The following is a 12,377-nucleotide window of genomic DNA, read 5'->3' on the forward strand; positions in this document are numbered from 1 at the left end:
GGATATGGAATGTGGGAGGGGGCTGAGGATTAGGATATGGAATGTGGGAGGGGGCTGAGGATTAGGATATGGAGTGCTGGAGGGGGCTGAGGATTAGGATATGGAATGTGGGAGGGGGCTGAGGATGAGAATTTGGAGTGTGGGAGGGGGCCGAGGATTAGGATATGGAGTGTGGGAGGGCGCTGAGGATTAGGATATGGTGTGTGGAAGGGGGCTGAGGATGAGAATATAAAGTGTGGTAGAATATGGAAGGGGGCAAAATAGGATGGGATAGCAGATAGGGAATGATGGTGCAGAGGGGCAGAGTTTGAATTTAAAAATGAAGGCTTAAGGGGTTTACTGGGAGGGTCATTGAAACAGTGAGCAATTTGGAGATTGGAAGGGCTTTATGGTACTGATGTAGTGTATACCACATCAAAAGTAAAACTAAAAGACTGTTAACGGACACCTAATTATCTTTTCCATCCCTAGGCTATAACCATGCTCGACCAATCACATTCTGTCTAAACCATGATCGAATTTGCTTCCTAAGCAATCAGTAGGTAAACAGGTGTAATTACACAGGTATAATGTCTTTGTACTTTCTTTCAGGTGTTTGTATCGCCTACATAAACTATTGCTAACAAGCTTTTTATTTCACCTGTAAATCTAACATGCAGTGATCAGAGAAATTTTCAGAGAATTAATATATTATTGTCTGTAGTGGTGTTCCAGATGACGTTTTAAGTGGTCTGTTTCTACGACATTAAGTTGTATGTAAACTTTCCGATGCATGGATCAACACATAAGTAGGTATTCATATTTGATAAGCTTATTGTTCAAATGCTGGTTGTTGGCGTCAGGCAAAACATTCAGTAAGAGACATAACCTTTTTTGATTGTTTCATTCTGAAGAAGACAGGTGAATGGACTAATCTCATTAAAATATTAATTATCACTAATGTTACTCTCAGATAGTCATCGTGATCCACATGTATCAAATACTGGAGCATTATGTGCTAATCTGATGACGACAGTGGAGAAAAGGTCATGTCGGAATGTGCGAAAAACTGCTCTGAAAGGCATCAAAATACCTCTATGTGGATTCTAAAAATGGTGAAGCACCTGCTCCTACGTAAATTGTCTACTTTATTAACATAAAGTTATGAAAACACAGGTCTCTCTGCACAAATGTCAAATAGTGTTTTTTATCTGGTGTGGAAAATTTAATTGTCATGCCTGTAGGAGTATTACTTATATATCAATTCAACTTTACTTGAGACCTAACACGACATGCATTCAAGAGAGCTTACAATGTACTAGCTCCAAAGGGCAGAACAATTAGATGATACGTAGTATATTCAAAGTGGCGTAGCATGAGGCTGGTTACATATCATAAGGCATACAAAAAGGTGTCGGTAGTGTTGGACATACAACAAGTATTAGAAGGCATACACTTAGGGTAGCATACAGCAGGGTTCTGTCAATCACTGGAGTTTTGCAATAAATTTATTTTTGTTTTAATTTTTGACAAAGGACATTTGCACAGACTTCGACAAAGGGGAGAAAGTCTCCCTGAGTATCCCTTAAAGGCAAAGCACAAGGACTTTACTTACCCTGAGGGACCCCGAAGGGCTGGACAAGACAGGCGAGGAGGTACTGACGCTGTTGGATCTGAATCTGCTGTATTTGCTGGACTAGTTGCTGCTGCTGAAGTGCAAGGTGTTGCAGTTGGCTTTTCCCGACCTTAGACTTGTCTGGCTGCTGTTGCTGCTGCATCAGCTGCGACTGCTGCAGCATGTTCATCTGCAGCTGCTCATTCAGCTCCTGTAGCACCTGGTCTTGAAGCTTTTGCTGCTGCTGCGGGGAAACAATATCAAATAGTAGTTATCTATGTAACAGTGGTCAATATAACTCATTCTAGGCCAAGCTTCCAACAGTTAACTCATTAGTGTAACATTACTGAACAATTACTGAGCCAGGTATCCAACAGAGAACTCATAAGTGTAACACAACTGAACCAGGTATCCAACAGAGTACTCATACGTGTAACACAACTGAACCAGGTATCCTACAGAGTACTCATAAGTGTAACACAACCGAACCAGGTATCCAACAGAGTACTCGTAAGTGTAGCATAACTGAACCAGGTATCCAACAGAGAACTCATAAGTGTAACATAACTGAACCAGGTACCCAACAGAGTACTCATAAATGTAACATTAGTGAGCCAGGTACCCAACAGAGTACTCATAAATGTAACACAACTTAACCAGGTATCCAACAGAGTACTCATAAATGTAACATTAGTGAGCCAGGTACCCAACAGAGTACTCATAAATGTAACACAACTGAACCAGGTATGCAACAGAGTACTCATAAGTGTAACAAAACTGAACCAGGTATCCAACAGAGTGCTCATAAGTGTAACACAACTGAACCAGGCATCCAACAGAGTACTCATAAGTGTATCACAACTGAACCAGGTATCCAACAGCGTACTCATAAGTGTAACATAACTGAACCAGGTATCCAACAGAGTAGCATTAATCACTAATGTCCATTTTATTTTTATTTAATATCAATAATCAATGCTTGTTATTATTAAGAAAAAAAGATTCTCAAACATCTGTTCAATCATATTTAACTTTCTTGTTTAAAAAAAATCATAATTACATTATTAATATCTATGTGAAGCACTACACATCCATTTAAAACCAAGATGTACATACAAGAACTATTCGATTTGTTTTGAAATTTCATGCAACATATATAACAACAAATGAATGCATCTTGAAATGTTTCTACTTAAACAGAAGGAACGAATTTACACTGAAAACCTAAATTCGGCAAAAATTATGCAGCTAAGGAAAAATACAATTCAGTTTTTGTATTTCATAGGGAAAAGGCACAGAATGATTAATGAGAGTGTCTCTACGACAGCATGGTAAAATGGCTGGTGGTTTTTTAATTAGCATTAACTAGTTTCTTCATGAGCATAAATTTTGTTTATTCGTGTAATTATGTTCATTCGTGTAATTATGCAAAAGTTTTATTAAAAAACAAAGAAGGAAATACACACAGAGAAGTTCCATAGAGTCATATGTTAAAAGCAAGCGCCATACATTTGGACAGTCTGACAGCCTGTTGCATTAATTTTGGTGCGCAAGAATATAATTTTGTTTATTCAGAATTAAGCAGGTTTTCAAAAGATATTGGCGATGTCTAGTAATGGGAAGCAGTGTTCTGGTTTATGAGTGATGAGGTGGCTCCATGTCAGCGCCATGAACATGCTGTATGTAGATTGAAAGCTCAGTGTCGCTAAATACCTGATATTTCGGGCACTAATTGGATAAACAAACCTGAATAAGACATTCGGAATTAACGTCCATCATCTGTGTGATAAATACGTTGTCCCTCGACACCTTACAACTCCCCGCTAACATTTATTGCAGTAGTATTGTAATTTGTCCGAAATTTATGCAGTAGGAAACTCTACTCTAGTGCCGACAGCTAGGTGACATGATTTTTTGAGGATCTATTTGTCTTGTTGGCAGTCCGGAAAACAAACTTAAGCAGTTTAACTGACAGGTTTCAACAACCGTCCTGCATAACATGTGATGTTAATCGGTAATTAAGCAAGTTGTCACAGCACCAGGAAACCCCTGAAAGTCTTTAAGAGTCTTCATTATATTGTACAGCTGCAAAGCTCGGGCGCATAAAAATGTTAACACAGAGGAAACATCTGGAGCAGGTCACATCTTAGCCACCCAATTTAACACGGTCACCTACATATACTTATATCCAAACAGCAGCAACACATTTAACATGATGAGGGAAACACTTGAGGTAGTAATCAATGAATATATGTACCTATATGACAATATATAGAGCTATCTCCTTATGTCAAACACTAGGAAAAGGAATAGCTAATTATATCAATAAAAGAAGCAAATAACCCATGCCCATAATGCATGTAATTGTTTTCCTCAAATTCCTTAACATTTTTTTTGTTAAATTTTTATCAATCTTTGTTTCATAGATGTTAAATCATGATCCATTGCCATTCATAACCAGCAAAAACTAAGAGTAAAAACTATGAGCTGCATGCAGTTATCTCCAAGCTTTCTCCGATTGTTTATGGGAACCGATGTAACGAGCTTTAGAAGTATACATAAGAACCATACGCTTAACATAGCAGATGACCAGTATATTGAGACAATGTGCACCTTACAAATGTCATGCTGACCATGTGCACTCCAATAAACAGCTTGACTAGGAGGAAACAAGGACAATAAAACTGCAATCAACAACACTGTTACTTCACATGTGTCAGTGTTCAGTGTAACAGTGACTATAGCTGGAGGGCAAGTGATGATCTACCCTTATCCCTGTGTTAGTGAACAGCGGTCTTATCCCTGTGTTAGTGACCAGCGGTCCTATCCCTGTGTTTGTGACCAGTGGTCGGATAGCCCTAGGGCCTTGATGTTATTGCTGTGCATGTTCTCTGTACTATCTGTATTGTTATGTCATACAGACAAACATTTACACACCTGTGTCTGACCCCTCATACACCTGGCTTGACGATTAGCACTCCTAGCCTAATGTCTTCTAACCTAGTGTTTCGCAACACATTACCTCAATAGGAAAACTTTTACAAAGTCTCAAAACCAATCGTATAACCCCTTAGGGACAATAACTAAAAGATTGTCTTAAAATACCTTTTACTCCTTAAAGAACAATGACTGAACAGCTAATAAATTAGAATACCCCATTTACTGAAGATACATTGAATTATAGAAAACCACAGACACATGACGCTCAATAGTTTCTTTTTTTCCAAAAAAACAGTGGAACATAATTGAATTTAAAGTAGGAAATTCTAAACTGAAAGTTGGTAAGAATTTCAATGATTTAATTGTTCCGCAGCGAAACAATTGAAATGTAAGTGACCAGAAAATTGTTGATAATTCTTTTGTACATGTTATTTATATAACTTCCTGTTATACTGATAAGAAAAACAATTCTAGTGTTGTCCTTTGATGTATTTCATTTGAAATGTGGGAATCTATTTCACATGATTTTCAAACCTGTGAGGAAATTCACCTAAAATGTGTGTGCAATACACGGATGCTTAATGATGTATGTGTCAATCACTTGAGTCCACAGGTACTCAACACCTCGGAGATCAGCTGAGAAGAAACAGACATATGAACGACAGCTTACATGTGTTAGTGTTGATGGATAGTCTGGTGGACCTAGTGACCAGCAGACCGACCAAGCCTATATGGCCAAAGGACAACTTGCCTTTTATTACCTGTCAGGGTCAGTGTGACAACCCTACTGACTGATTCGTCTAGCGGAAACACTAATATTTTTTCACAGGTAAATACCATTTCACTAATCTCATTTTTTTTCTTTTTTTACAAATTTAGTCTAAAAAAGGAATGCCCTTCATTGGCTCAAAGTTACATAATGTCTTTTTCTTCTAGTATATACATATGAACTTCTGCAAAGTTTCCATGAATACATTCATCATCGGGAGCTTAATTTATGTGATTACAAGATATACCTGTTGGACAGGTGAAAAATTTGTGACAGTTTAATGACTCGTTACCTATGTTACTAATTTGCACCTTTAATGCTACATATAGCACAAGCTATGCTAATTCTGTGGTGGACATAACCTTGACTATATAATACGGGGAGTACGAGATCCAATATCCGTGCAAAGAGTTCAGTGGAGTTCTGTGATGCCCAGCAGACAGATTCCACAAGGAATACAAGAGTCTGGCCGTAGTAGTAGAAGAGTTATCAAGTTGATTATCTAAGGTACGTTATCCCTCATGTTCCCCCCCCCCCTCTCCACCCCCCCTCCTCATCACATTCAACAAAATCACATAAAACGAAGGTTTGTAATAAGTTATTAAGCTAATGCTAATTTTTACCTGTTGAGCCAGAAAATTAATATTCATTTTAATTTTACTTGAACTGTCAAATGAACGTGACACATTGTCATCTGAATGTACATAACACAACCACACAGACTACACAACTGAAACCTTTCACAAATAAACTCTACATTCCAAAGGGATCTATCATGTACCACTTTGTAATTTTAGATTTTTGAACGATCATGTACCACTTTGTAATTTTAGATTTTTGAACTATCTACATTTTCTAAATTTTCTGTCAAAATATGAGACAGGTGCACAGGAACCATTAAACCATCTTGCTCTTCCTTAGAACAGTGATCGGAATTGATAAAAGTTCATACCAAGCATTCAACAAAAACAACCGGTTCTGCAGGTCCCTTTCTCTGAGAAGCCCCATGCCCACCAATTACTGTAAAAAACCACTTGCTGTGCTGTACCTCCACTCCAATACCAAACTTCAAATTGATGTACCCTCAGTTAATCCCCTATATGGTTCTATAACAGTTTATGTTTCCTGTGCAGTACCCACCTGGTGTTGGAGCATCATTGACTGATGCTGCATGATCTGCTGTAGTTGCTGAGGAGATAGACCCTGGTTCTGTTGCTGGAGGAGCTGCTGCATCTGCTGGGGCATCAGTCCATGCTGGGCGGCTGCCATCATCATCAGAGAGGGGTGCGGCCCCGGAGGAGTAAGTCCCGCCCCAAGTTCCACCATGCTATTGGACTTTGTCTTACGTTTAGCAGCCCCACTTCCTGTCGTGGCCTTGGTATGAGGTGAATGTGGTAGTTGACCCTGAAGAAGTAAGATATAAGTCTCTAGAGTGATGACACCGAATCAGGACTGGACAGACATGATTGACTTTAGATGCCTCCTCCATTAACCACAAACTCATTTTTAATTCTTTATTTGATTTATTTTTTATTTATCTAAATCAAAAGGAAAATAAAGCACATAGAGAAATGACAAATATTTTCCATTCATAGTAACAGTGACCTCCAAATTGGACCTACAACCCTGAAATGCTACCTGTTGAAAGGTACTTGTGTACTGATCTATACATTTTGTCCAATCACAATAAATATTGAACAATAATTAAGCTTTTCTATTTATAGTAACAATGACCTTGACCTTGGGTTACTCAGGTTTTTTGAGTACTGAATACTCAAGCTTGTAAAAAGTTTCATCCAAATCAGATGCAAATGAAGCCAACATAGTGATAATAATGACTTTCTATTTATAGCAGAAGTGACCTTGACCTTGGAACCCTGAAACATAAACTAGTTCAAAGTATTTGCTTACTGAACATGTGTATATCTATAGGGTTCTGTCATAATTAAAGTGAGACTGGAAAGATTTCAGCAAGACAGGATGATATATGGACATGGGTAACTTGGCTCTACGCTATCCATTTCATATCAGGGAAGAATGAAAATAGAAACCAGAAATCAGGCAATTACATTCTTAAATGTTAGCTGGTACACAAACTACAGAAAGGTGTCCTTTCATTTGAAAATATATTGGAGACCGAGCCTACCTGAGATTCTACGTGCCCGTTCTCTGTGGAGTGAGTGTCGCCATTGTGTGTCAGCGGGGACGGCCCTTCTTTGGTCACAGTGGACAGATTGATGACACCTTCGTGGTCGCCTCCCTTCTCCATCATGCCATTGCTCTGTGGTGAGAGAAAAGTTGGTTAAAGCTAATTTTACTGCTGTCATGATGAACTGACTGAGTTGCATTATGCACACATGTATATTTAGACGTCTATTTCACTATATCATATGACATCACGGATAATCTTTCACAGTGGTTTATGATTATGAACAGGTAGTTGCTAAGTAAGAACAATGATTATACAAAAGTATCAATATATATCACATTACAAAAACACCAGAATGCAAACATCAGACAAACACTGAAGGTCATACAAGGTCAAAACAATATCGTACCATACATATTGTCACAAGAGCCATCATAAATTCAAGGTTAAATTGTAGAAGGCTTAAATAGTTACAGTGTTGGTCATTCTGGTCACTTTAACCATTTGTATTGAAGTCATTCTGGGCCAAAGAACAGTCATATATTGAAAGTCATACTGACGTACAATATTCAACATAGAGACATAACCGTTAAAGGACAAATGTTTGTTTTCATCGGTGCCCAAGTGAAAGCAATGCCAAGTCACCATCCCCTTGTTCCAAGACAGTAGTGCCAATGAGGAAAGCACCTGTGTCCAATGGAGCCAGGCATCAATTGAAAGGTTGCATTATTAATCAAACAAAGCAATTGTCTCGATCAGCAATGCTAAAAACAATCTCCATACTGAAAGTCTGTAGAATTCCAGCACTACATATATATATGTATGGGTCAAAGAAGTAATATCAATGGTAAATTCCCATATAACACTGAATCGTTACAAAAGTATGTTTGAAGGATACAAATTACTTGAATTGGTATATGGGGCAAAGAAGTGGTTGTCAAATTTTCCGAGCAGGCAAAGGAGCGAATTGCTCCAAAAATTTGACAACCTCATACTGTCTACACTGTTGGAGTTACTTATTTGCCCCATATACAAATATATGTATATATACATCCTAAAGATATACTTTTATGTTCTTCATTATGATTGATCGCTGGAATACAAATAAACTTCATATATAACGGTAAGAAAACAATGTCAGTGTAATTTTCTGTTCACGATGACAAATGCTTTTCACAGTTATTTTACGAGACTGTATATTTGTAGCTTTCAATCAATCAAATTGAAATTATAGCGGTATTTAACCCCATTAGTGCCGAATGAAACGTCAGCAAATTAATTCATTATAAAAGTTATCACAAACATACTCTTTAACAATTACATTGTGTAGTTTAATTGTTGGAACAGTCACTCTTCCTTTCTGATCATAAACAATGGAAAGATGAATTGTATTCCTGTTTTCTGAACTATATGACAAATCACATTTACAACACGATTAACATATTATCCAGAGAATACACCCACGTCATATGTTTGGGGTATATGAGCATAACAATATGACTTATTGTGACAATATAAAAATTATAATGAGCTGACTTTCAAATAATATTATAAAGACAATCGATAGCTGAGGTTTGAAGCAGTTTTTTCCTCACAACATTCCTAACAAATTTTGTTCTGTGATAGTAATGAATCTTAAACTTGTTTCATGTCATGTGAGATCACATTTCTTTCCTTAATTTTCAACTCGTTATTTCATAAATCTCATATGAGATAGAAGCTCATGCAAGATTCTAAATATGTAAGTACATTTCAAACTTTGCCACCTGTATACCAGTTTAATAAAATATACAAACATATATCGTCATCTAGCCGTGCAAAGAGATAGGCAGTCACATTGAGAGATGTGCTCAAGAGATTCTTTGATTGGAAACATTGGCCCAGACATTGTTGGTAATTAAATAAAAGCAGCAAACATTTAAATTGTCTGGTATTGTTTACTAACAGGGTATTTAGGGTTTGTGTGACACCGTCTCGAGGCGACATCCTATACCTGGTGTGTGTATGTAGCAGCTTTACAGGAGCAATGATCCGGTAAATCTCGGACACTTGATAAGATGTTAACGAGATAAAACACCTATGTATGTACATACACACTAGAAAAAAACATCAGCCACTCTGTAGAATATGTATGTGGTGTATGCACAATTTAAAGAGCAGACACATCATTTCATATTAGTTGATCAGGCTTTGGAGAGCTAGCACATCAACTCCATCAGACAAACTGGTACAGTGCTTTGGTTTTGGTTTGTTAGTGTTTTACGTCCTATTAACAGCTATGATCATTTAAGGTGGCGGTGGTGGTGGTGGTGGTGGTGGTGGAGAAAAAGCACCGACCTACGGCCAGTATCTGGTACACTGCAAAGATTCTTTTAATAATTACTAAGTTCTTTAAGATTTAAACAGTAATACTGCACTATTATTTGAAGATTTGGGTTCTAAACATTAGCATCTTGAACCGTTGCTAAGAAACAGCAATCGTAGCCTAAACCAAAGTATATGATTGCCCCTTATAGGAACCATGATAATACATTTGGACAAGTGAAATAAAAGATTTGAAAGGGAAACCACGTTGATATTTTCTGCTGTGAGTGTGATATTTCGAAAGTTTTATTATTTCACAAATTGTGATGTCATAACACAGCATTCCTTTACACCTTGCTTTGGCAGATAGAGCATGTTCATGGAAGCTAATGTCTTCATATAGAAAAAAAACGTGATTTTTTTTCTTTTTTTCTTTTTTTAATAATATAAGTAACATTTTACTCCGGGGTCGATATCATTTTTAAACTATCCACTCGTGTTACACACCTGTGAAAAATATCACTATATTTACTTGTGAAATAAAACTGTTAATTCATGATTAAACCAAAGAAGAAATTCTCTATTTGTGCAGACCTCATACCCGACACACAACTAATTATCAGCCCAGATCAACAGTTCAGTATTGTACTAAACCTGTTGCAATAGTTGACCAATACAAATCTTTGAATGCAGTATAGAGGCCCCTAAAATTGTCTACATTTGTTCTATCTTGCCACTTTCTGTTCTGAACAGGCCTCCCCTGGTCAATGACCACATTACCAGTTGACTGTGTTTGTATGATGGCCCTAAATGACCTTATTGTGTCAATGGGCAGTCAAACAGTTAACGACCAATCAAGGGCTATTTGGTAAGATAGTTCACTCATTAGGAGATCAGGATGTGATGGTTGCGGAAAGAAATTGAAATCTTTTTGATATTTGTTTTGTGAAATATGAGCTAGCAATTAAATGATAGGTACCGGTCTAAATACGGCCAACATAAGGCCAACGTTCTGCTGGGCACATAGTGTAGTCGAGAATCGTGTCAGTGGGTCATGTATTCCCACATACATATATATATATAATATATATATACAATTGTAAGATGCTATCGAGATCCTGTCGTGAAAGCGGACACCAGCCCTCAACAGCGTAGCTCAGACTCCCACCATCTTCATTCATGATGTGAATTACAATTGAAACTCAAGCCGAGCCTTCAGTTCCACAGGATGCGGTCCACCAGTATTTACATCAAGTGGTGCAGTTTGTACTAGGGTAGTGGCCCTCATTATCTCACAACAGCCAACAGAGCATTCTTATCCCCAATTATATCCCAACAGGCTACTTAATGCTAATTTATTTTAAGAATGAGTACAAAGATACAGCGGTGCACCCTGAAACCCTATATATATAGTTTATCAAACCTGTATTGCACACAATTCTATTTATTTTTATCCTTCTGTGCATGTATCCAAGTCAGCAGAGGCTTTCAGAAAGACAGTATCACATTTCTACTTATAACACTTCAAAATGTAAGTTAATTGAGCAGTTGTTCCAAATATTTTACATATAATTTTGTCAAAATTCAGAAATCAGCACATCCTCCTTTACTTCATTCACCCCTCCATCAGAAAATAATGAAGATAAGAAATGGAAATAATGATCTACACAATGTACTGGTTGCACTTCTACTTTTAAGTAACTACCTATATGTGTATATCTCACTGGTTTAGAACAATTTACTTTTTATCTTAAATTTTTATAGTTATTTTTTAATATTCCGATATCATTTCCAGGTAAATAAAATGGTGCAGATTGTGGTTGAAATTGAACCAGATATCGTTATTTATAATCTTTCAAATAAATTTGATGAAATGTAAATAATCAGAAAAAGTATAATGTTGGACCAGTACGTACTTCAGTTAAGAGAGTCTCATATGAAGGGGTTTACATTACATGACGAGGGTTCAGAAAACAAGTATGTAGGCTTTGATCAGTTTGTCTGTCAATGTGTGACAGGTGCCCAATTAATTAACTGATTAAAACGGGACAGGTGAGACAAATGTAAATCTTGTAGTGTTTCCGGCAAACTTCTAATTCTACTGGCAAATCTTGCTCGTACATGCTGTACAACATCTCTATCAAACAACAAGACCAGCACCTCCGGTGCCTCCGCCAGGACAAGCTACAGTAAAAACACATCTGCTGCAGGCAAACAAACTCGTACAGGTTTATTAGCCCACAGGTCATTAATCTCCTAATAGCAACGTCTGCACATTATACCAAATACACACAATACTAAAGAATTTTTTTCACAGATGTTGACTGCTGTAGCAAATGATGCATATTGCATATATTGATTTTTTGTCAATATCATGCATTGTGCCACCCCCCTTGTCAGTCCATCTATGGTTAAACAAATCAGATGTCTTCTTTATTTATTCATTTTTATAGATTTTTACCTTTTATGTACAAAGTAGAAAACGACAACATTTTAAAACATTACAACGTTCTTTTTTTCAGAAAGCTGAATATGCAGATGAAAAAGTGTTGTTTTTTTAAATTATATTTGAAAACAAAATGTTCGGCAATAATAGATATTTTAACTTACAAGAACTATTT

At 37.1% G+C, this 12,377-nt stretch overlaps 1 protein-coding gene and 1 long non-coding RNA gene across 5 annotated transcripts in view; one reads left to right on the top strand and one right to left on the bottom strand.

Annotated features, from left to right (window-relative positions):
- The window catches only part of LOC110456718 (forkhead box protein P1-like), a 73,043-nt gene that overhangs the window by 27,314 nt on the left and 33,352 nt on the right, over positions 1 to 12,377 (bottom strand). For 2 of the 3 annotated variants that reach the window (XM_021507631.1, XM_021507629.1), the window contains exons 2-4: positions 7,450 to 7,584; positions 6,444 to 6,707; positions 1,595 to 1,838 (exon numbers count right to left, since the gene is read on the bottom strand). In XM_021507631.1, the coding sequence (XP_021363306.1) occupies positions 1,595 to 1,838; positions 6,444 to 6,707; positions 7,450 to 7,575 (634 nt within the window). In that variant the 5' untranslated portion in view covers positions 7,576 to 7,584. The remainder of the gene's footprint in view (positions 1 to 1,594; positions 1,839 to 6,443; positions 6,708 to 7,449; positions 7,585 to 12,377) is intronic. The other variant, XM_021507630.1, reaches the window with a different exon arrangement.
- Positions 5,019 to 6,518, top strand: LOC110456722. 2 transcript variants are annotated; one of them, XR_002463623.1, is made up of 3 exons: positions 5,019 to 5,363; positions 5,633 to 5,810; positions 6,437 to 6,518. It is a non-coding gene; the product is annotated as an uncharacterized LOC110456722 (long non-coding RNA). The 2 variants fall into 2 exon arrangements; XR_002463624.1 differs by having other exon boundaries at positions 6,419 to 6,505.

The sequence above is a fragment of the Mizuhopecten yessoensis genome, unplaced genomic scaffold, assembly GCF_002113885.1.
Source record: "Mizuhopecten yessoensis strain PY_sf001 unplaced genomic scaffold, ASM211388v2 scaffold8839.1, whole genome shotgun sequence".
Lineage (NCBI taxonomy): Eukaryota > Metazoa > Mollusca > Bivalvia > Pectinida > Pectinidae > Mizuhopecten > Mizuhopecten yessoensis.